Source organism: Lagenorhynchus albirostris, chromosome 19 (assembly GCF_949774975.1).
Source record: "Lagenorhynchus albirostris chromosome 19, mLagAlb1.1, whole genome shotgun sequence".
Lineage (NCBI taxonomy): Eukaryota > Metazoa > Chordata > Mammalia > Artiodactyla > Delphinidae > Lagenorhynchus > Lagenorhynchus albirostris.
This window is the reverse complement of record NC_083113.1, coordinates 9,278,647-9,303,417: the sequence shown is the minus strand read 5'-3', so window position 1 is coordinate 9,303,417 and position 24,771 is coordinate 9,278,647. Positions and strand designations below refer to the sequence as shown.

General features: G+C 50.6%; 1 protein-coding gene across 1 annotated transcript; it reads left to right on the top strand.

Moving 5' to 3' along the window:
• The first annotated feature begins 210 nt into the window (after positions 1–210).
• ZSWIM9 (zinc finger SWIM-type containing 9) lies at positions 211–22,441 on the top strand. Its single transcript, XM_060130187.1, has 4 exons — positions 211–233; positions 1,328–1,603; positions 9,807–10,119; positions 19,889–22,441. The coding sequence occupies exons 2-4, from the start codon at positions 1,338–1,340 to the stop codon at positions 22,076–22,078; spliced, it is 2,769 nt and encodes a 922-aa protein (XP_059986170.1). The 5' UTR covers positions 211–233; positions 1,328–1,337; the 3' UTR covers positions 22,079–22,441.
• The last annotated feature ends 2,330 nt before the right edge of the window (positions 22,442–24,771 follow it).

Here is a 24,771-nt window from a genome sequence, read left to right as displayed (position 1 = left end):
TCCCGCAGAGCACGATGGGAAACAGCCCCGAGCCTTCTGTTGCTCTGGATGAGTGGGTGTGGCTGGGGGTCTGCGGAGCGACCGGCGGGAAAAGGGAGATTCGGTGGAAGCCGCTGCGCAACGCACGGCGGGAAGAGAGGCGGGAGGCCGCGCGGGGCATCCCGGGAGCAAGGGCCGGGCCAGGCCTCGGCGCGGGGCATTGTGGGATGTGGACGCCGCTCCGGGGCGGGTAGGTGAGTGGGGAGGGGCGGGAAGGGTGCACATCTGGGGGAGGGGAGAGGCACAGCTGGGTGGGACAGCCGGGATGGGAGGTGCCAAGGCAGGCAGGGCTGGGAGGGGTTGCGGAGGCTGGAGCCGGTTGGGAGGGGCTTCATGAGGAGGGAGGCGCAGCTGGACGTGGGGGAGCATTTGGGGTGATGAAGTCCATCTAAGGACGACGGGCCATGCTAGGACGAGGACCCATATCTGGGGGAGGATGATAGATGTAGATGGGAGGAGGGGGCCACAGCTGGGCTGGGCGGTGCATCTGGGCAGGTGGGGACCACAGATGAATATTGGTGACACTTCTGAGAATTGGCCACAAGTGAATGGGGCACACACCTGTACGCGAAGGGGCCATACTAGATGTGGGGAGTAAGTCTGGATATGGGAGCATCTCTGGGAAGCAGAGGCACAGCTGGATGTGGCAACCCATATAGGGGTCACATGTTGGAGAGGAGCAACATCTGCCCAGTATCTGAGACACATCTGGGGAGGAGGGAGCCACAGGTGCATGAAGAATATGACTGGGCGTGAGAGGTCCATGACTGGATGTGCAGAGCACATCCGGAGATGGAGCATCTTTAGAGGCGGGCACAGCTGGATGTGGGTTATAGCCCCTGTGTACGCTCATGGAAGGGGGAGTTCCAGATGAATGGAGGCACTAGAGGTTACCGCCAAATGTAGGAGGCACATCTGGAAGGGGAGGAGGTCCTACCTGGAAGCCGAGAACACATTCGAGGTGTCCACAATTGAGTTTAAGAATCATATGTTGGGAGAGGGACCCCAACCGTGCCTAGGGATCACATTTATGGAGGAGGTGACCAGAACTAGAGTTAGAGATCAGGATGACAGGTTCCAGCTGTCCCAGGCATAAAGCAGAGGGGTGGAAGGAGACCGTAGATGGGCTAGAGGTTCATGTATAGAGATTAACGGGTATATCCCGCCCCAGGCCCCACCTGGATAGAGGCATCAGCACCGAAGAGGCAGGCCGAGAATGGAGGAAGCAGGACGCCTTGGGAGGGGATGGATCTGATACCCACGTGTCCTCCCCACCCCTCCCACCCAGGCGCCCCAGGATGGAGCCCCCACCCGGCACGGCAACGGGGCAGGAGGAACAGGAGCTGCGGGAGAGGGCCTTCTTCTCGTGGGCCGAGTTCAGCCGCTTCTTCGACGCATGGTGCCAGCAGCGGCTGGCGCTCTTCTTCGTCAAGAGCTCCATGCACCTGGCGCGCTGCCGCTGGGCCAGCGCGCCCCCGCTCTACACTCTCATCGATGTGCTCAAGTACAGCTACGTGCGGCTGGTGTGCAAGGACGTGCGCGCGCCCAGCCGGCCCGCCGTGGGGTGCGTGAGCTGAGCCTCCTGTCCTGCTGGGGGCTGGGGGGGAAGGGCGGCCCGGGGGAGGGGGAGGCAGTGAGCCCTCACCCCAGAGACTGGGAGGGGAGAGGTGCCAACTAAAACCGCTAAATACACCTTGAAGAGAAGCCGAGAGGGTCAAGGAGGGAAGCTTCCTGAGATGGAGACAGAGCCAGTTTGCTGGAGGGACCGAGGCACAGACAGAGGGTGGGTTCCACTTAGAGATTTTAACAGAGACCCGTGGAGAGGCAGGGAGCGAGATAGACACACACACCCAAGAGACATTAAAAAAGAAAATTCCAGAAACATGGAGACATGGCACCAGAGACACCAGCCAGCCAGAAAAACAGGTGAGAGCCAGATTTGGGACACCTACAAACAGATCAGAGGCTGAGCTGCAGAGAAAGCCACAGGACAAAAATAGAAAAAAAAAGAAATCCATCCATTCAGTAAATACAGGGCCAGGTCCCATGCTGGGAACTAGCGATATTTCACTTGGGGGAGTGGCGAGTTTAGCAAGACAGACAAATTCCCCGCCCTTCTGGAACTTTCATACCGGACAGAAGACTGACATGATATGAACAAGGTCACAAATAGTTCCCTCCGACTGTAACGCTACAAAGGGCTTGAGGAATCCAAGAGGGCTAGGAAACATACCCAAGTGGCCAGGAGTGTTCTAATTGACCCCAATTTTAAACATTCCCCATACAATGTTGGGTTCCCAGCTTCCCTTCAAGCGCGGGAAGAGGCTGAGACCTTGTTCTCTTGTGGCAGATGGCCACCCCAATTAGACGGGGCATTGGCGCTCAGGTTGGCCCCAGACTCCACTGCTCTCTGCCACCTCATCCTTTGCTACATCCTTGTTTTGCCTGTCTGGCCCCTGTCTGTGTGTGAGTTGGAGACCCTTGGGTGGGAGCCACGGACAGAGGGGTGCACTTAAGAACACAGGCTCTGCCTGCTGGCTGCTTGAGACCGGCTCCACAACTTCCTGGGTGGGTCTCTTTGGGCAACGGACTTCACATCTCCAAGCCTCAGTTTTCTCATCTCTGAAAGGGGGTTAGCGCAGTACCTGCCTCGTGGGGCTGTTAAGAGGTTACCGTGAGCAGGAAGGCGTTTACCCAGTGCCTGGAACACGGGGCGGCTGGGTACAGGAGAGCTGTTACAGGAGTCAAGAGCACAGACCAGGGAGCTGGCAGCCTGGGTGCCCACCATGGCTCCGCTGCTGACCAGCCTATGACACTGAGCTCGTGACGTCCCCTTTCTGGGCCTCAGCTGCCTCCCTGGGAAAAGGCGAGAAGTAATAGTATTGACCGCGTAGGTTTTGTGAGGATTAAATGAGCGGATACATGCCAGTCATTCAGAAGAGAGCCCAGGTGAGCACTCGGTACCAGTTAATTAAACATTTATTGTGAGAATTACGGTTCTCAGTAGCTTACTCACTGCTTATTCTGGAAACAGACTTGGAGATCCGGAAGCAGAACAGGATCAAACAGCCATCATCACCCAGATACCTAGGACACGAGAGCTTGCCGGAAGCTTAGGCCCAATCTGGAATCTCTCCTTGTTAACAGAACCCAATGCAAAGCAACAGACACTTGCTGAGTCCCTACTGTGTGCATGCTCTTCGAGGGGCGTGTGGAACCCAGAGAGCAGGTCTCTGCCCTTGAGCAGCTCAGGATCTAATGTAGGAGACAAAGACACCCCCCCCACAAAAAAAATGGCCCAAAGTAGTGAGAAAGACGTTGAAGAGGGAGATGGAGGAGGATAAAATAGGAATGGTCAGCTCTACTGAGAGTTTCCAGGGTGGATCTAGAAGGCTTCCTGGAAGAGGTGACCAGTAAGTGGAGCCTTGAAGGATTTTCTTTGTTTATATATTTGTGTATGTACCGTATTTGACTTAAACACATGGCACATATTACATGCAGGCACTGTCCCTCTACAAATATCGGAGGGGAGCCAGGGGGCAGAAGGGATGGGAGGGAGTGACAGGCCAGCCAGGAGGCAAGGACAGTGCCTTGGGCTTGGGTCTGGTGACTGGGTGGACAGTGGGATGTTCCCTGGATGGGGAGCCCATCACTTCTGAGCCCCTCCATCCCTCTAGCTGCTCAGGCAGGGCCTGACCAGTGTCACAGCCCAGGGACCGAGGACAGAGTCTGGAGAATTAGTATATTAGAAAAGGCAGGACACGTGGCTGGCATGGTGTCAGGCCCAGACCTGCGGGGCTGAGTCCAAGGGCTGGGACTTTATCCTAGGGCACTGAGGACCCCTGGGAGGGCTGTGAGCAGGGTCAGCTCTGGGGGTAGGAAGACCCTCTGGGGTCTCATGGGGGATGGACGGGAGGAAAGAAACCAGAGGCCAGGCAGGTGGCTGGAGCTAGGGTCCAGGGAACTCACAGAAGGGCCATCTTTCCGGCTGCTCCTTCCGCCTTTCCTGGAGGTTGCACAGTGACCTCCAAATCACTGTCCCTGCCTCTTCCCCGCTCCAGCTCTGGCGCTCTCCCACTCTCCCCCAGCCTCTCACGGCACCTCCGTTGCTAGAACAGGATTGCCAACCTTTCCCAACACACACCAGCCTTTGGAAACACAAAGATCTTGAGAACCTGAAAGATCCAGAAGAAATGGGCAAGTGGAGTGCAAAACAAAGCAATGGTACTTTTTAAATCTTTTTGGCTGCACCGCGTGGCTTGCGGGATCTTCCCGGACCAGGGATTGAACCCAGGTCACAGCAGTGAAAGCCCGGAATCCTCACCACTAGGCCACCAGGGAAGTCCTAGCAATGCTACTTTTAGAAGAAAAAAAGATGTTTGAAAATAGCAGCGACTTTTTTAACTGCTTACCAGGCGCCAGCCCCTTTTCTAACCATATACATAATTTAATCCTCTCAACAACCCTGCAAGGTCAGTATTATTATTAGCCCCAATTTCCAGAAAACTGAGGCACAGAGAGGTTAAAGGATTTTCCCAAGGTAACACAGCTGCTAAGAGGGAAAACCAGGATTTGGACCCACACAGTTTGACCACAAAACCCATGTTTTTAATTACCATTCTATCTCCCTCTTCCTCTCTCCCTCCCTCTCCTCTCTCTTTATTTCACTCATGGATCGTTAATATGAGCGTTGAATGTGCCGACACCCTAAGGATATTTTGGTCCTAGGTACCATGTGTTTGTTCATTCATCCAAGAGGTTCGTTTTGAGCACCTACGATGTGCAGGGTGTATCTGTTTTAGATGCTGGGATTTCAGTGGGAGTACTCCACATTCAGTGGGGAGCATTCATTACAGATGGGCATCAATCAAATCATCACCCCAATATGTGATGGAATCTGCCTGGGGATGGTCAGGGAAGGCTTCCTGGAGGAGTGATGCTGTGAAGGATGAGTAGGACTTAACTAGATGAAGGGAAAGGATGTTTCGTGAAGAGGGAGAGAACTTACAGTAAGATGGTTGCAATGGAAATGTGAAAAAAGTGGATGATTTAGAGAGTTTAAAAGGCGTGATAGGACTTGTGATGGGTGGTTTTGGTGGGATGAGTGATGAGTGGTGTGCCTGGGCACCTGGGTTTCAGACAGGGGGATACAGTCATTCACTCATCGTTCGTTTGCTGAACTGAGCACCTCCCAGGGGCCAGGAGCTGCTCTAGGTGCTGAGGATACAGCAGTAAACAAAACAGACTAAAATTCCTGCCCATGTGGAGTTTACAGTTGCGGGGGTGGGGGGAGGGGGGGCGTGGTATTATTCCCCCAGATAGATGGAGAGAAATGACCTATTGAGGCTGCCGTAGACCATTGTGTGGGATACTAGGAACCCGCAGAGGGGACATGCCATTCTCTGGTAAGATGCACGGCTTCGCAGAAGAGAAGCTCTCCTGAACGGGGGTTTGTTCTAGGGACTGAAACACCCAGGCCCAAAGAGGTCAAACCAGAGAGTTTCCTCAAAGCCCGTGAATTTTTTTAGACAAATGTACTGGGTAGAACCCCATGAACTTGCCATTTTGGTAGGTCAGAAATGGCTGTGTGTTGGAAATTTGTTTGAGTTGCATCTGATACCATCATGGTGGCTCCACATCTGTATTTTATTTAGAATGATTTTACACTTTCAATTTTTCTGAATTTGCATTATTTTTGTTACTTTAAGTTAGGCAAAAAGTCTCAAATGCTTATGTAGGTTTTTAAAATCTGTCAGGCTCCAGGGTTTTACTCCGTGCATAGAGGAGAAAAGGGGCGTGTCAAGGGTCCCCTTCTGACTTAACAAAGACAATTCCTAAGTATTTAGACTGGAGGTTCTCAGGGTGGATCCTAAGAAGGATCCCCCTCCTCAGGGACTGTTTAGAAAGAACGTAGGAGCATTTTGGGGGTGGGGTGTGCTACCGGCATTTACCCCCTGGGAGCCAGGCTTCTTAACTATATGCCAGGCCCCAGATGGTCTATGTCACAAGGGTTGGCAAACTAGGAGGCCTTGGGCCAAATGCAACCTGCAGCTCATCTTTGTAAATAAAGATTTATTGACACATAGCCACACCCATTCATTTACATATCACCCATGGCTGTGTCTGCAGTATAGCAACAGGACATATCTACCGTCTGGCCCTTGGCACAAGTTTGCTGACCCCTGCTCTATAAACGTGAAATCTATCAAAAATGCTGATCTCACCTCCCCTTGGAGAAACATGGACCTGCTTTCAGACAGCAGATGCCAATTTAAATATTATCAGGGAAATATACTCTGATTTTCTTTTCCCCTATTCTCTTTTTTTTGTTTTGTTTTTTACATATTTATTTATGTGGCTGCATTGGGTCTTGGTTGCAGGTCTTAGCTGTGGCGCGCAGGATATTTCGTTGCAGTGCACAGGCTTCTCTCTGTTTGTGGCGCGTGGGCTCAGTAGTTGCCGGCGCTCTTTCATTTTCTGCCATGCTGGATGTCACTCCCTAAATTGATGTTAGGTGATGGGCCATGCCCTTCAGTTTGAAAACTGCTGTTCGGGACAGACTTGCTCACACACAGAGAGATGTATAAGAGAGTGTTCACTCAAGTGTTGTTTGTAAGAAGGGGGAACTGGAGGCAACATAACAGTTGGCGGAGTTGCAGAGTGGAATATTAGGCAGCAAGTAATGAAACGTAAAAGTGTTGAAGAGCTGAGGAGTGAAAAAGCAAGTTACAAAAGGATATATAGAGTGGGATGCTTATATTTGTTTCCTGTTGCTGCTGTAACAAATAACTACAAATGTAGTGGCTTAAAATAATACAAACGTGTGACCTGACACCTCTGAAGGTCAGAAGTCCAACCCGGGTCTCACTGGGCTAAATCAAGGTGTCTGCAGGACTGCGTTTCTTCTGGAAGCTTGAGGGGAGAATCCGTTTTGCTGCCTTTTCCAGCTTCTAGAGGCCACCCACTTTCCTTGGCTTGCAGCCTCTTCCTCCACTTTTAAAGCCAAGAGCGTAGCATCTTTCAATCTTTCTCTGACTCTGACGTTTCTGCTTCCCTCTTCCCCTTATAAGGACCCTGTGATTACCTTGGGCCCAGTATCTTCTCCTCATCTCAAGATCCGAATTTAATCATGTCTGCAAAGTCCATTTGCCATGTACAATAACATTGCCCAGCTCCTGCGACTAGGATGTAAATATCCTTGGTGGGGAGGGCTGTCATTCCGCCCGACATCATGCTAGAAAACAAAAATTTCCCAAGTAAACTTCTACTTATTTATTTTTTAATATTTATTTATTTATTTGGCTGCGCCGGGTCTTAGTTGTGGCGTGCGGGATCTAGTTCCCTGACCGGGGGTCAAACCTAGGCCCCCTGCTTTGGGAGCACGGAATCTTAACCACTGGACCACCAGGGAAGTCCCCCAAGTATACTTTTAAAAAAAGTGTAACACACATTCAGAAAAGTGCACACATCCTGCATGTACAACTTGATGAATTTTCCCCAAGTAAAATGCACATGTAACCAGCACCCAGTACAAGAGACAGAATACATCCAGTGCCAAGAAGCCCCCCTCCACCATCCCCCCCATAACCACTCAGGGTAACCATTGTCCACTCTTTGGCCAGCAGAGGTTAGCTTTGCCTGTTGTTGAACTTTCTATAAACCACAACCATGTGGTGGGTCTTCTTTTGTGTCAGACTTCTTTCATCCAGCAGGTTTGTGAGATCATCCATGTTTGGGGGGAGAGTAATGGTTTGTTGATTCTTATTGTTGATTAGTACGTTATTTTTAGGAATATATCACAACTTGTTTTCCTATTCTATTCTGTGTTTGGGTTGTTTCAAGTATTTGGCTAATATGAATGGTGCCGTTACAAACATTCTAGTACACATCTTTCGGTGCTCATCTGCAGGCATTTATCTTGAATGGAAATGCTATTCACGGGGGAGGCACATGCTCAGCTTCAGTAGATACTGCCACTCAGTTTTTCGAAAGTGACTGAACCTTTTCACACTCCCATCAACGACATCTGAGAGTTCCAGTTGCTCCAAGTCCTCACCAACAGTTGATGTTATCAGTCTCTTTTATCTGCTGGTGTAAAGTGGCCTCTCCCTAGGGTTTTTTTTTTTAATGAAATATACTTGATTTATAATGTTGTGTTAGTTTCAGGTGTGCAGGAAAATGATTCAGCTACCCACACATATATATATTCTTTTTCAGATTCTTTTCCATTATAGGTTATCACAAGATATTGAGTATAGTTCCCTGAGCTATACAGAAGGTCCTTATTGGTTATCTATTTTATGTATAGTAGCGTGTATATTTAATCCCAAACTCCTAATTTATCCCTCTCCCCCCTTTTGCCTTTGGTAACCGTAACTTTGTTTTTTATGTCTGTGAGTCTATTTCTGTTTTATGAATAAGTTCATTTGTATCATTTTTTTAGCTTCCACATATAAGCAATATCATATGATATTTGTCTTTCTCTGTCTGACTTACTTCACTTAGTATGATCATCTCTAGGTCCATCCATGTTGCTGCAAATGGCGTTATTTCATTCTTTTTTGTGGCTGAGTAATATTCCATTGTGTATATATACCACCCTAGGGTTTTGATTTGTGTTCCATTGATGCCTAAAGAGTTTGAGCCCCTTTTCATGTGTACAAAGTTTTAAAACCTGGTAACATACCTTCCACTGTTTTTTTTTTAAACGTGTATTTTAAAATATTTATTTATTTTGGGGTGCATTAGGTCTTCGTTGCTGCACACAGGCTTTCTCTAGTTGTGGTGAGCGGGGGCTACTCTTCATTGCGGTGCACGGGCTTATTGCGGTGGCTTCTCTTGTTGCGGAGCACGGGCTCTAGGTGCGCGGGCTTCAGTAGTTGTGGCTCGCGGGCTCTAGAGCGCAGGCTCGGTAGTTGTGGTACATGGGCTTAGTTGCTCCGTGGCATGTGTTTATAGATACATTAAAACATATGTGGGAATGCTCAATACCTAATTTGGTTAGTGGCTACCTCTGGGGTCAGAAGGAGGGGAGGGGACTTTGTTGGGACAGGGTTCACAGAAGGCCTCAGCTTGCAGTGTTGTTATCACTAAATCAAAAGCGGATACAGGAGTATATGAAATGTTTTATTTCTTAAAGTTGATTGAGGTAAGTATAATGAACTATGCATTCACCCTTAATTGAGCTGGGGGTGGTGGGTGCAGAATTCTAGCATACGTACAGTGCTCCCCCATGTTCCAGACAGTGTTTTTCAGTGCTTTCCAGGTATCAGTTCTTTTAATCCTCACAACAACCCTATGAGAAAGGTATGATGATTATTACTCCCTTTTAAGAGGAAACTGAGGCCCAGAGACCTGAAGGGACCTGCCCAAGGTCACAGAGCTGGCATATTCTTAAGGCCCTCTACTCTTCTCTATGCCTGAAACAATTTTTGAAAAATTTTTATTGAAATATAATTGATTTACAATGTTGTGTTAGTTTCAGGTGTGCAGCAAAGTGATTCAGTTATATATGTATTCTTTTTTTTAGATTCTTTTCCATGATAGGTTATTACAAGATATTGAGTATAGTTCCTTGTTGGTTATCTATTTTATGTATGGTACTGTGTATATTTTAATCCCAAACTCCTAATGAATCCCTTCCCCTCCTTGAAACGATTCTTAATGTTCAAAAATCATAATAAGAATAAAGGAGAGAGGAGAGAGAAGGCAGACGAGGGCAGGCAGCAGGGTGATGTGACTGGCGGCCGTGGTCGTTCCTCCCGCAGGTCCCCCCAGCCCGGCTGCCCGGCCTTCATCATCGTCAAGCTGAGCCCGCTGCGGGACCGCCTCGTGGTGACAGAGTGCCAGCTGACCCACTCACACCCGGCCTGCCCGCTCGAGTTCGCCTACTACTTCCGTCCGGGCCACCTGCTGGCCAACGCCTGCCTTCCCGTGCGCACCACCAACAAGATCTCCAAGCAGTTCGTGGCCCCGGCCGACGTGCGCCGCCTGCTCTCCTACTGCAAGGGCCGCGACCACGGCGTCCTGGACGCCCTGCACGTGCTCGAGGGGCTCTTCCGCACCGACCCCGAGGCCAAGGTGGGGTCTCGGGAGAGGCAGGCGGGGGTGGGTGGGGGGGGCGGGGCGCGGCTGCGGAGAGGCACGCCCAAGACTCGCGGGCCGTTCATTCATTCATCCATCCGCCCACTCATGCATTCACGCCTTTCATTCATTCCTTCGCGTATTCATTCAAGATTTATCGAGGCATGGGGTGGTGGTCGGGGGCGGCCGCCTGCAAGATATGGTCCCGTCCCTACCCTCAGAGAACTCATCCCCTAAGGCAGCGCCCTCCACTAGAACTTTCTGCGGTGATGCGAATACCTTGTGATTCCGCGCTGTCCAGTATGGTAGCCCCAAGCCACACGTGGTTATTGGGAGCTTGCCCTGAGGCCAGTAGGACTGAGGAACAGAATTTTTAAATGGTATTTCATTTTCACGAATTGAAATGTAAATAGCCACTTGCAGCGATTGGCTACTACAACCTTGCAGTTGTCCGGGGAGAAACCAATCATAGACGCATCCCAACATGGTATCAGGTCATTAGGGTTGACACATCTTCTTTATCCATTCCTCTGTCGATGGACATTTAGGTTGCTTCCACATCTTGGCTATTGTGAATAGTGCTGCTATGAACATCGGGTTGCATGTATCTTTTCAAATTAGAGTTTTCTTAGGATAGATGCCCAGGAGTGGGATTGCAGAGTCATATGTTGGCCCACCTTAATATTTTTAAAAGAAATGAAGAAGTTCTAGAAAACCAAGAGACAGACCAGTGAAAGGGTTATTCCTTTTTTAAAAAATTTAAATTGGCTTTTTGAATATGTAAGACATTCACATGGTCCTAAATTCAAAAGGTACAAAAGGGTATGTAGTGAAAAGTACCCTTGTCACCTCCTGCCCCTCAGGGCCCCTCCTCAGAGGCCGCTGGAGTATCAGTGGCTTATCCATCTTTTATATATCTTTCTGTTCTATGGCCCAGTGCTGTCCAGTGAAACTTTCTGTGATGCTAGAAATGATGTGTGTCTGCGCTGTCCAGTAGGGTAGCTGGTGTGGCTATCGAGTGCTTGAAATATGGCCAGTATGACTAAGGAACTGAATTCTGAATTTTTTATTATTTTTATTTATTTATTTATTTTGTCGCAATGGACGGACCAGGGATCGAACCCGCGCCCCCTGCAGTGGAAGCATGGCGTCTTAACCACTGGACCGCCGGGGAAGTCCCCTGAATTATTAATTTAACTTAATTAATGGAAATTTCGACAGTCCCATGTGGCTAGTGGCTTCTGGATGGAACGGCACAGCTCTGTACACAGATACATTTGCATGTCTTTATTTTTAAGCTTATTTCCCCTTGTCCCCTCCCCCAGCAAGGTAGCACGTTATACCCACATTTTTGCATCTTGCTTTGTATACTGGGGCGTGCCAGATGGTAGCATCTTTTGTTCTTCCTCTGGGGCCGGTCAAATCCCCCTGAGAAAACTCCAACCGCTTGGCTGGCTGGCAGGTTAAGGCCAGGCTGCCAGCTTCTGGGAGCCATGTTGGGGAAGAGAGCTGGGGAGCTGGCCCTCCATCAGCAAGAGGCACAGAACTACCACTCCCCCCGCCCCGCCAGCAGATGGGCCCGATGTCCCCAGCAACCCTCTCTGTTTTACTGCTTCCACAGAATAAATCTCCAGCCAGCTGGGGGTGAGAAAAAGCTTAACAGATCTAACTGCTTCTAAAACAGCCCTCATATCTTTTGTTTTAACCTCCCCCCCACACTGCCAGGGTTTGCCATTTCCTTCTGAGGACTCTGCTATTGGTCCCAACCGATGGGGTTTTTTGGAGAGGTTGCTTTTGTTTTCTTTTTTGTTGGGGGGAGCGGTGGTCAGCTTGTCCATCTGCTTTCCAACTTCTGAAGTTTGGGTCCTGTTGTCTCCTTTCCTAATGCCTCTATAACTTTAAAAAAAAATTCCTTTTCTATAGAGGTACTTGAAGGTCAGGAAGGAGTGAAATTAGCAGGATGTGTTCAGTCTGTCACCTTTACACGGACGTTTCACCTGGCTTTTTTCACTTATAAGATATAGCAAAAGAGTTCTGGGTGTTATTCTCTCTGCTTCCAGCAGTTTCCTGAAGGAGCGATTATATTTGAGAAGCTGAATGCCAGGGACCCCCTGCCTTGAGGTCGTTCACTTGGTCTTGGGAGGGGGTCAGACAAGAAGAGTGTACCCCAAAGCCACAACCACTGTTTGTGGGCAAGACTGAGTGGCTGCTTCAGCCAAGGAGGTGTTAAGACCTTTTATAATCTGCCCTGAGGCTGTGCTGATGGGCTGAGGAATCCAATCCCATCTCCTTTGTGGCAGGCTCCAGGGTAACCAGCAAGCCGGCTGGCTTTCTGGGTGAAGATGGGTCTTGCACAGAAATGTTGCAGCCCTCTCTCATGTGTACGCTTTGGCTTCTGAGAAAGGCGAAAGTTGTTCTGAGTGTGCTGCTTTTAAGAATACTAACTGGTCGGCTGGTACGATCTCAGCAGAGGACTCTTTGTCAGTATCTGTCAGAATGACCAAGCCACTCACCCTTTGGCCACTCCCTCTCCCACTGCTGGGAATTTATCCTGCAGGTGTAGTTGCGCAGATGCCGAATGATTTGCACGCAAGGTTAATCACTGGGGTTCGTGAAAGTAAGATTGGAAACAACCAAACCCCACCCATGGGTAATGGTTACATAACTGGAATAGTATGTAGCTTTAAGCAAGAGTGAGAACAATTCTAGGAACTGATCTGAACAGATCTCTCAGTTACAAAAAAAAAAAAAAAAAAAAAGCAAGGAGCAAAACAATGTACATGGTATATTGTATGTATAAAACGGAGAAAATAAGAATATAAAGGTGGCTTGCTTGTATTCACATAAAGAAAATCTAGAAGAACAGCAAGAGATGTGGATGGACATAAGAATAGCGAATGGCAACAGAGTGGTTAGAAAATAGAAGTAGGAAGAGGACCCAGTGCTGGATAGCTTTCTATTATTTGACTTTGGGACCTTGTGAATTTTGACACATTTGAATAATTCATTTTAAAAGAGAAGATAAAAAATAGACAATAGTCCCAATGTACCACACTGATCTGTTTCTCTCTAGAAAAGAAAAATTCGGGATGAGCGATGAGTGTCCTAAGACGTGACAGTCAGGATGGCCTGGGTTTTGCCTTAGTAACAACCAGCCCTGGAATCTCAGTGGCTTACCTTGCTGAACTTTATTTCTTGCTCATTGGCCAAAGCAAGTCACGTGACTGTGGAGAACTTCAGGGGGGCAGAGAGATGCAGTCCTGCCAAGTGCCCAGGACAGGAGAAACCCACCATTACTTGGCACAGGGAGAAAGACAACCACAGGCTTATAGAGCTGTTTCACTGAGGGTCTTCCAGAGCCCTATCTGAATCTGGGGCTTGTGTTTCCCCTGCTCTGTAGTTACCCTGGACTCTTGTGGCTCAGTCTCAGCGTTCCTGCCTCTTCCTGGCTCCCCAAGGGAATCTTCTCTGTGTCCAAATAGCCTATTTTTACATCAGGCCAGCCACTTTGGGGGTGATACAGTAGCAGCTAAACACTTGATTTTATTTGTACAGATATACACTAAAAACTTTATATACATTCTAGCTGTGCCATTTCCTGGCTGGGGAACATCCAGTAAGTTGTGAACAAGTTATGTAACTTCTCCAGACCTTGGTTTGTTCATCTATAGAATGGGGATAATAATAGACACTACATCATAGTTGTTAGGGTTGTTGTGTTAGGGTGAGTGTGTGTGTGTGTGTGTGTGTGTGTGTGTGTGTGTGTGTGTGTGTGTAAGGAACAGTGCCCGGAAAGTAGGAAGCTCTATATGGTTTAGCTATTTAGCTATTATTTTTATTCCCTCATTTTTTGCGGGGGAACAGTCTAGAGAATAGTATTATTCTGTTCACATGAAAAAGGAGGCTGTGTGTCTGACTATAGGAAGAGGTGTGGGTAGGGAGTGTTGTGTGGCATGGTTTCTGATGTCCACATTTGTGGAATCTGGTCTATGGTTAATGCATCCCTGTGCCACCGATTTGTGTGTCTAAGATGGTACTCACGATCATTCCCATCCTCTAGTCTGCTCCTCCCTGGGCTGCTCCATCCCCGCTTGTGCCCCGCCATCCACTCTGCGCCTCAACCCAGAAGCCTGTGTGTCAGGCCCGTGCGATCACTTTTGTGAAGAGTCTAGTGGTCAGCTGCACAGGCCCTGGGCCCAAACTGCCTGGATTCAAATCCCAGCTCTGGTGTTTACTACCCGTGTGACCCCAGGCAAGCAACTGAACCTCTCTGTGCCTCAGTTTCCCCATCTGAAAAATGGGGATAGTGATAACAGGACCTGTTGTGCAGGATTGTTGTGGAGGTTGAAAGAGTTAATGCCTTGGAACTGGGGGGTTAGTTCTCCCCAGCACTTTACACACGTGAAATCTCCTGTTCATATTTATTCATCTTTCGTTTGCAGGCTCTCTCTTCCCACTCAGAGGTGTCTCCTCAGTGCTTGAGCAGCACTTGGCATGTCTGATTTTCTCAGTAAATATTTGGTAGAGAAATTCATTCATTTATGAATCCCCCTCCCACCTTCATCACACGTCACCACACCCCTCCAGTGTCACCCACACATCTCCGTCCACACCTTGTTTTTTCCCCCCACCACCATCCTTTATGACCTGGACTTGAATCCCAGCCCTACTGCTTGTTAGCACCATGATCTGGAGCAAGTCACTTCCCTGGTGTAGTCAGGGACCCTAAGACCACCCTCAGGTTCAATGGGGACTCACAGAACTCAGCAAAGCCATTATACTCACGGTTACAGTTTATTACAGTGAAAGGATACAGAGTACAGTCAGCAAAGGGGCGCATGGGGTGGGGTCCAGGAGAGACCAGTGGTCTCTCCCAGTGGAGGTATATGGACAATGCTTATTTCTCCCGGCAACAGTGTGTGACAACACGCATGGGGTATCGCCCACCAGGGAAGCTCACCCGAGCCTCGAGTCCAGGGTTTTTATTGGGGTTTGGTCATGTAGATATGACTGCCTGGGTGGCTGACCTCAGTCTCCAGCCCCTCCGGAGGTCAAGCCCGAGGCCCCCACTATAAACCAGTTGTTATCAAGAGACTATTTAGAGTGGCCCAAGCCCCCCAAGTGAACAAAACACTCTGTCGGGCAGGACATTCCAAGGGCTTAGAGGCTGTCTCCTAGGAGTCAGGAAAGAGCCAGACCTTTCTTTGGAAGGTGTGGGGTTTGGACAACCCAGACCTGCTGAGTTAATCCTTTACGGCAAACCTGGAATCTCTCAGCCTCAGTTTCCCTATCTGCAATATAAGGAAAATAATGGTCCCCTCTCAGCAATCCTCGCTCAGTCAGAGGACCCCACACTGGGAATTCCCTGGCGGTCCAGTCGTTAAGACTCAGCGCTTTCACTGCCCCGTGGGCCTGGGTTTGATGCCTGGTCGGGGAACTAAGATCCCACAAGCAACCACACACCAACCTCTGTCCCATTAGCCTTTCTCTTTAGCATGTCCTCCACACTCAGATGATAATAATAATAATAATAACAGCTATCACTCAATACACACTGACCTCGTGCCAGGCACTGATCTCCATGCTTCATGCAAATTAACCCATTTAATCCTCATAGCAACTTTATAAGGTCAATGCAGTTGCACTCCCCACCTTTGTGGATGGGAACAGCTCAGGCACAGAGAAGTTCAGACACTTTCCCTAAGTCACACAGCTGATGCATAAATCCTCACAGTTAGTAAGAGGAAGAACCTGGATTTGGATCCCTGCGGTCTGGCTCCAGGGTCCAGGAACCCTTAACTATCCAGTCATTGGGCCTCTCGGCTGAAAGCAACACTAGTTGTGTTATTGTTCATGGAGACTTGGCCAGTGCAACAGGGCAGGACTTGCACCTGCCTCATTCAGTCCCTTCTCTCTCCTCAGGCTAACACAGTGTCAAGCACACAGTAGGTGCTTAGTAAATGCCGTTTAATGAACAAATGGCTGTGCAAGAAAAGCTTATGTGCCCTCTTTAGAAAGAAAACTCAAGATCAGAAATCTAAGTTTTCTCTTTAAGAATGAAAGTCAGCTTCTAATTAGGCAAGTGCTGGCCAGCTCCAGAAAAGTCTCAAGGCAAATACGTTTTGCTGTTTTTACTTTTCTCTTATTCCTTTTCCCAAGGAGAGAAAGGTAAGAACTTACCTAATACTATAGAAACATGTAAGTTTTTTTTAACCCATTATGCCTATTAAAATTCTTTTTTTTCAAATTGAAGTATAGTTGATTTACAATGTTGTGTTAATTTCTGCTGTACAGAACAGTGATTCTGTTATACACACATATACATTCTTTTTTATATTCTTTTCCATTATGGTTTATCACGGGCTGTTGAATATAATTTCCTATGCTATACAGTAGGACCTTGTTGTTTATCCTTTTTTTTTTTTTTTTGGAGATGTAATTGACCTGTAACATTCTATTAGCTTCAGGTGTACAACATAATGATTTGATATTTGTATATACTGTGAAATGATCACCCCAGTAAGTCTGGTTAACATCCGATGACTTTTATCTTTACGTTAGTTTCTAGACCAGCACCGTCGAATAGAACTTTCTGTGGTGATGGAAATGTCCTCTATCTGCACTGCCCCATAGACACTAGCCTCACGTGGCTGTTGAGCAGTGAAATATGACCAGTGTGACTGAGCAAGTTAATTTTTATATCTTTTAAAATCTTAATTTAAATGTAAATAGCTACTGTATTGGACAGAACTGTCCTAGATGGAAACATCTGCTAAGATAAATTAAATCATAAAGTAATAGTAGGTGTGAAACTTAATGATGGTTGAAAAAAAATGATAGTGGTATTGTAACCAGTTCAGTGGTAAGCTGACTAGGCTTTTCTATAAAATTTATTGAATGCCTCTTCTATTTAAGATGCTGAATGTATAATTTTAGGGTGAGGAAAGCAATTTTCTTGCTCTTTTTGGACTCCACTGGACTTTTTTTTTTTCTTAATAGAGTTAGTTTGTTGTTGTTGGCTTTTTGGGTTTTGTTTTTTTTTTTTTTTTGGTCTTGAAAGTGGAGAACTGTGCATTGCATTTTAACTGGTTTCATAGGACGAGGTCCAATTACGGCAGAATGGTTTGTGGAGAGATCTGTGTTTAAACTGTATTCCAATCCTGGTTCTGCAGCTGTGGGCCAGCTCTGCAAGGCCTGGCTGAAACAGTCTTAGCCGTCTGCCTGGTATAGGGGACCCTAGGTCATCGCTGCTAATCTCCCTACCCCATTAAGTGGCTTCTGTGCAAAAATAATGAGGCCAGAGTGGCTGAGGCAAGGCAGACAAGAGGGACAGAGATGAGGCCCAAGGGCCTGATCGCCCAGTGCACAGCTGTGGCCTGGACTCTGGATTTGACTTGAAGGGTGATGGGAAATTCTGGGAAAGGTTTTTAAGGAGGGGAGGGGTTGATCTGGTCAGTCTTGAAAATGCCCCCCAGCAGCGGTGTGGGGGACAGGGAGAGACAGGGAGCCCAGGCAGAAGCGGCTACAATAATCCAGGTGACAGATGGTGATGGCTCTGACCAGTGGCCGTGGGGGTGGGGAGAAAGGGTCAGATTCTGAAGGTCGCCGCTAGGATTGGGGGATGGACTGCATGCAGAGGAGCTAAGAATCAGCCCTGAGTGCCGGGGCCTGAGTTAAAAAGTGGGTGGTGGAGCCATTGGGGAAGAGACGGCTGACCAAAGAGGGGCAGGTTGGTGGGGAGTGAGAATCAAGGGTGCCTTCGGGCCATCAGTCTCAAGGGACACGTGAGCTGTCTATAAGGGTCCATGTTGCTGCAGAGACAGGTGAGTAGGTGGGTCTGGAGCCTGGAGATACAGAACTGGGAGTTATCAGCTTAGAGATGCTAAAGGCCACGTAACTGGATGAGATCACCTTAGCTGAGCCTAGAGAGGAGAGAGGGGAGGGGAGGGCCTGGCCGAGCTCTGTAGCACAGCAACATTTAGAGGTGGAGCAGAGGAGGAGGGGCAAGCGAAGGAGACTGCAGAGGAGATGGTTGGGAAGAAGGAGGAAAGCCAGGAGTTTTTTAGGGTGACAGAAGCCACAAGAGACCTACGTTCCAGAAAGGGGACAGGGTCACTGTACTGAATGCTGCTGAGAACTCTAGTGAGATGGTAACGATAGCTGGGATCTGATACATGCCAGGCATCATTCCAAGCTTTGGACACGGATGATCTCTGTTTAGCCTCACCACAAGCGTTAAATAGACATATATTCCCATTTTGCATAAAAGGAAACTGAAGCTAAAATGCCAGAGGAGGGAACTCCCTAGCGGTCCAGTGGTTAGGACTCCGCGCTTCAACTGGCAGGGGCCCGGGTTTGACCCCTGGTTGGGGAACTACGATCCCACAAGCCAGCTCGGCGCAGCCAAAAAAAAAATGCCAGGGAGAGTGACTTGCCGGAGGTCTCACAGCTAGGAAGAGACAAAACCGGGATTCAGAACTAGGATTCCAAGCCAGGATTCCCTGAACTTCCACTCCAGAGACACGGCCAGTGGATAGCACCGCACATTCGCACATTCACACATTCATTCACTCACTCATTCGGGACGTATTGAGCTGTGGCTCAGGCCAGGAGCCATTCAAAGCATCAAGGGATGCAAAAGTTGAATGAAGCGATATCCTTGTGGGGCTTACATCTTAGGGAGGGCAAACAGGCAATAAGCAAAGCAGCAGATAACGATGGAACACGCTTCAGGGTGGTAAGTGCCACGGCCGGAAGCATCCAGAGAGAGCTGTGGTGTCCGCTAAGACGGGCTGGTCAGAGAAGACCTTCAGGAGCACGTGGTCTTTAAGCAGGGATGATAGTTATGGTAATAAGGAACACTTCAAGGTCACTTACTATTTGTTGGGTGAGTACTGTTCAATAATAGTAATATTATTTGTGCCAGGCGATGTTCCAAATGCTTTAATTCATTTCATCCGTCCAATCACACTCTCATCATCATCATTTTGCAAATGAGACAGGGGTCAGGGAAGTTGCGGAAAGCCACACAGCCAGGAAGTGGGGCCTCCAGGGTCTCAGCCCAGGCCGTCTGGCTCCAGACACTATGCTGGACCCGACACTCCATGCATAAAAGAATGACTCTTCAGTTCCCAGAAGGGGAAATTGGGAAACGAGAAGGTTAAGGAGGAAGCTGAGGCACAGAGCGCTCAAGTCACGTAGTTAAAAGCATTGGTGAGGCCGGGACTCAAACCCAAGCAATCTGGCTCCACAGTCTATGCGTTTTACTTCTAGACCAGTGGCTCTCAAACTTGAGCGCGCGTGGGAATCCCCGGGAGGGCTTGTCAAAGCAGATTGCTGGGCCCCTCCTCGGGAATTTCTGACTCAGCAGGGCTGCGGTGGGCCTGAGAATATATGCATTTCTGTCAAGGTCCCAGCAGGCTGCTGCTCCAGAACCTATACTTTGAGAACCACTGCCCTAGAATGCCTCTGACCGCAGGAAGGAAGGAATACCCAGTTCCTAGTAGGGGGAACTGAGGCTCAGAGAGGCTGTCTAGTGGGCAAAACCACACAGCTCTTAGACGGTGGTGCCGGCATCGGAAACCCAGGCAATCCGGAATCCGCGTTTTTAATCATTCCCCTGCACTGCCTCCTGCTGGTCAGAAATGCACGCACGTATGAAAGAATGAGTGAGCGGTGTCCCGTTTCCCCAGGGGGGGAAATCGTGGCCGGGGCGACCCAGGGCACCTCCTGACCTCTTTCCCCGCCTCTCCGCCCCCGCCCGCAGGTGAAGCTGGTGTTCGTGGAGGACCAGGCGGTGGTAGAGACCGTGTTCTTCCTGACATCGCGCACCCGGGCGATGCTGCGGCGCTTCCCGCGCATGCTCCTGGTGGACCGGCTGCCGGGACTGCAGGGCGCGCTGGATCTGCTGGCGGTGCTGTGCGTGGACGGCGCGGGCCGCGCGCGTCAGGCCGCCTGCTGCGTGGCGCGGCCCGGCACTCCGAGCCTGCTGCGCTTCGCGCTGGCCTCGCTGCTGCAGAGCGCGCCCGACGTCAAGGGCCGTGTGCGCTGCCTCACGGCCGGGCCCGAAGTGGCGGCACAGCTGCCCGCCGTGCGCCAGCTGCTGCCGGGCGCGCGCGTGCAGATCTGCCGGGCGCAGGGCCTGGAGACGCTCTTCAGCAAGGCGCAGGAGCTGGGCGGCGCCGGCCGCGAGGACCCGGGCCTGTGGCCGCGCCTGTGTCGCCTGGCGGGCGCGTTGTCGCCCGCCGCCTACGCCGAGGCGCTGGCCGAGCTGCGCGCCCACGGCCCGGCCGCCTTCGTCGATTACTTCGAGAGCAACTGGGCGCCGCGCCGGGACATGTGGGTGCGTTTCCGCGCCTTCGAGGCGGCCCGCGACCTGGACGCGTGCGCCCTGGTGCGCGGCCACCGCCGGCGCCTGCTGCGCCGCCTGAGCCCCTCGCGCAGCGTGGCACAGTGCCTGCGCGACCTGGTGGCCATGCAGTGGGCCGACGCGGCTGGGGAGGCGGCGCCGGATGTGTCCGACGATGGGGGCGCTTGGCTGGAGGGTGAGCTGGGGAGGGGAGCCCAAGTGGAGAACGAGAGGATGAAGGGTGTGGAAACCGGAAACTGGGGCGGGGCGCGGAAGGAAGGAAGTTTTAGGAGAGAAGCCCAGTTAGAGAAGGAGTGGGCCAGAGGGTTGGAGACCAGAGACCGGGAAGGGGCTCAGGTAGAAGGTGAGAAGGGGAGAGGGTTGCAAATCCGAGACTGGAGAGGGGTCCACTTGGAGAACCAGAAGGTGAGAGGGCTAGAGGGGAGTGTCTGGAGAGGGTCCCAGTTGGAGAACGAGCACTTGAGAGGGCCTGCGATCAGAGACTGGAGGGGGGGCCCGCTGGAGGGTGAGAAAGACTGGGATCTGGAAGGTTATATCTGGAGGGGGGCCCAGGTGGAGGACCAGAGGTTGAGAGGATTGGAAGAGTATACCTGGAGGCTGGCCCAGCTGGAGGATGGAAGGATTAGGCTGCTGGAGACCCCAGACGGGAGGGGGACCCTGTTTGATTATGAGAGAGCCAGCAGTCTTGACGGGAGCTCCTGGAGGGGGGCCCAGTTGCACGATGAGAGGGTAAGTGGACTGAAAACCAGAGACTGGAAGGGGCTGCATTTGGAAGCAGAGAAGGAAAGGGGGCTGGAGGTCAGAAACTGGAGGAGGGTCCATGTGGAGAAGCCCTCGGAATTGGTCCCCGAGAACGGAGACCTAAGGGGGCCCCAAGGGGGAGATGTGAGGCAGAGAGGGCCAGAGACTAGAGAAGAGCGAGCAGTGAGGTTGGGTGTCAAAAGAAGAAGGGACCTGGAGGATGTAGTTCTGGTCCAGCTGGGGGACACAAGGGTGACAGGCCTGGAGAATGGAGATGGAGGGGGAGCCCAGGCTGGGGGCCCCAAGAGCAGAGGAGGGCAGGGGATGGAGTGTGGGGACACAGCAGGGGGCCGTCTAGGGCTGGGGAATGGAGTCACGTGCAGCACTCCCGTGGGGACTGTGTTGGAGGGTGACTCAGAGTGGGCAGTGACAGGGAGGATGTACCTGGCGGCCGGAGAGAGCGCACAGGAAGGAAGCGGAGGAGAAGGCCCCAGGGAATCAAAGAGGCCTTGCTGCCCCTCGGAGGAGGAGGAAGTGGACTGGGAGCCCCTGGCCAAGTTCCGAGCGGCCTGCGGGCCAGAGCTGGCAGAGCTGGTGGCCGAAGAGCTGGCCTTCGCCCGGCAGCACGGCACCCGCGGTTTCCATTGGACAGGAGCTGGCTTTGCCCTAAAGGACGGCACCTCGGACTTCTTCCTGGACGGAGCCCTGACGCGCTGCAGCTGCTCCATCCATGCCGCCCGGCGTCTGCCCTGCCGCCACCTCTTCGCCGCGCGCCTGCTCACAGGGGCAGCCTTATTCCACATGGACCTGCTCAGGGATTGCTGGGGGAGAGCCCCCGAGCCCTGAGCCTGCTCGCGCCTGCCCGTCACCCTCCACGGTGGGGGCGGGAGGGCATCCTTCGATCCCAAAGATAATGGGGCTGAGCCCAAGGAGGCCACCCCAGTCCCCCCGTCCACCTCCTGGGGCATCCAGCGGCTTCATCTGGGCAGTTTGCCTTTCTGGGTCCGAGGGGAAGCAGACGGTGTGGTCTCGGAGGTCCTGGAGCCGCAGCTGTGGCAGATGGTGGTGGCCAGGGTGGATTCTGAGGGCTTCCCTGCAGAGAGGAAATGTGTGGTGAGAGGGTGTAGACAGGGTCAGGTCCGGCCAGGAGAAGGAAGGGGATAAAGCTGGGGGAGGGGAGGACACCAGGTTGTGGGGAGAGCCTGGCAGGAGGAGGGAAAAACGGGGAGTAATGAAGAAGAGGGAAGGGGAGGAAAGACAAAGGGGACACAGACATGGAGGAGAGAGGACAAGAAAAGAGGCAGAAATGGAGAAGAAATGGGGACAAACGGGAAGGGAGGAAAGGAGAGGGGGTGGGGGAGGGGAGGAGGAGACAAGGATGGAGGAGAGGGAAGAAAAAAAGGAGATGGCAAAGGAAAGGAATGGGAGCGGGGGGGAGAGAAGAAACGAGAGGGGAATGACGTGGGGATTTCTCTAAGGCCTGGAGTCTTGGATCCCCTTCACCTTCTGGTTGGTCATTCCCGGAAGAGGCAGAATAAGAGGGGGCCCTGGGAGTCTGGTGGGATGGGCTGGCGGCCCTGCAGTGGGGGAGGGGAACCCTCTGGACTTCTGTGCTTCAAAATTGGAATAAAACAGTATTTTGGTTTCTGTGCTGAGTTCTTGGCTTGTGGGGGAGGGTGGGAGGCCCAGACCCAGAGGGCAATTGAGATGGTCCAGCATTCCTTGACTTTTCTATCAACAGGCCCTACTGTTGATGGAATGCAGGGACCCGAAATGAATCCATCTTCATGGCAGCTCAGGCCTCATCCTCCCTTGCCATGGGAACAGCTTGCCGACATCCGTGGATCCTCCAATGACTAGTCCATGCCAATCTCGGCCACTATGCCAGTGATTGGTTTAAGAATGGGCGTGGGGCCTGATCCTGCCCAATGGGTCTGCTTAAGGCGGGAGGCTTCTAGTTTCTCTCAATCCTAAGGAGAAGCCCCAGAATGAGATGGTTAGGCCTAAACCTGCTTGCAAGCCTCTTGATAGAATGTGAGAATTAAGGATGTCGTTGAGGATGACAGAGCTAAGAGATGAGGAAAATCTGGGGAGCCCCCTGGCGGTCCAGTGGTTAGGACTCTGCGCTCTGACTACCAAGGGCCCAGGTTTGATCCCTAGTCGGGGAACTAAGATCCCATAAGCCGTGCTGCAAAAAAATAAAATAAAAAGAAAGAAAATCTGCATCTGGTTGAGTCCCTAAAGTCTGCCCTACGGCGGGGGGTGGAGGGCGGCTTCCTAAGTAAGATAAAAGATATTTTAATACTCATGGCAGTTTGAGTTGGGATTTCTGTTATCTCAACTGGTGCGGCGGACTGCAGGTGATAGAAATGCAGGTGGAAATAGCTCAGCACTTCTTAAACTTTATGAACAGATGAATCACCAGTCGGTCTGCGGTGGGGCCCAAGATTGTGGAAGGTTCTCCGATGACGTGGTTGCTGCTGGATTGTGGAGCACACTGAGTAGCAACGAAGGAGCTTAATGTAAAAGGTCATCCAGCCATTCACGTCGCTGGAAAATTAAAGTCTTCAAATGCAGCTGAATCCAGGGGCTCAAATAATGTCAGGTTTCTCCCTTGTGCTTCTGCCCTTTATGTCACGGATTCCTTCAAAGGAAGGCTATCCCCTTTGATTGAGAAAGATAGCGACTTGAAGCCATAATCTCATATCCTCAGATCTTGATCCCCAAAGACCTTTCTACCAACATCCCAGCATCAAAGCTCAAAGAAGCTGATTGGGTTTACTAAGTGTATCAGTATCAATTGTCTATGGTTACGTCGATGCTGTGTAACAACCATGACACTTCAAAAGTATTTAGTGATAAGCATTTATTGTTTGTGCCTTTTATTGTTTCTTGTTTATGTGCTCAAACTTGAGCAGGCCTCAGGAAATTGATTACCCAGAGACCATGTTAAAACACAGACATCCCTCCCACCCCGAATTTCTGATTGAGTAGGTCTGAGGTAGGACCTGAGAATTTGCATGTCTAATCAGTTCCCAAATAATGCTGATGCTTCTGCTTCAAAGACCATGCTTGGAGGGTCTGCTCTGAGCCGTCACCCTGGACATCTGCCCATTCTTGTAGCAGACTGACAGGGCAGACAGAATGTACAGGGTCACAGAGAGTGAGGAGAGGGGTTGTTAAAGAAAGTGAGGCAGGAGATAGATGGGTCCCAGGCTAAGCAGCTGCAGTTTGTCCCCTGTAGACACTTGGATACTCCAAGATGAAGATAATAGGATAATAGGAGAGGCTGAGCCCTGCCCAGATAAAAGAGACCACACATTTCTCATTCTCAAAATCAAGGAGACCTTCCCAACAATGTATGCACAGAAAGGCTCCTTGGAGGTCAAAAAGGGAGTGATGTCAACCTACCCATAGGCCTCTTTGCTGGAATCCATCTTGGCTAAGAGATGCGCGTGCACACAGGGGAGGACCCTGAGATAAACCAAACACAGATCCAGAACCAGGAAAAGCAAGATGATTGGCCAAAGGAAACCCAG

Bases quoted from the DNA above. Each gene is read 5' to 3' on its own strand.
- ZSWIM9 (XM_060130187.1), top strand. From the start codon at position 1,338: ATGGAGCCCCCACCCGGCACGGCAACGGGGCAGGAGGAACAGGAGCTG. The intron at 1,604-9,806 runs GTGCGTGAGCTG...TTCCTCCCGCAG, and splicing joins CCCAGCCGGCCCGCCGTGGG to GTCCCCCCAGCCCGGCTGCC. The intron at 10,120-19,888 runs GTGGGGTCTCGG...CCCCGCCCGCAG, and splicing joins GCACCGACCCCGAGGCCAAG to GTGAAGCTGGTGTTCGTGGA.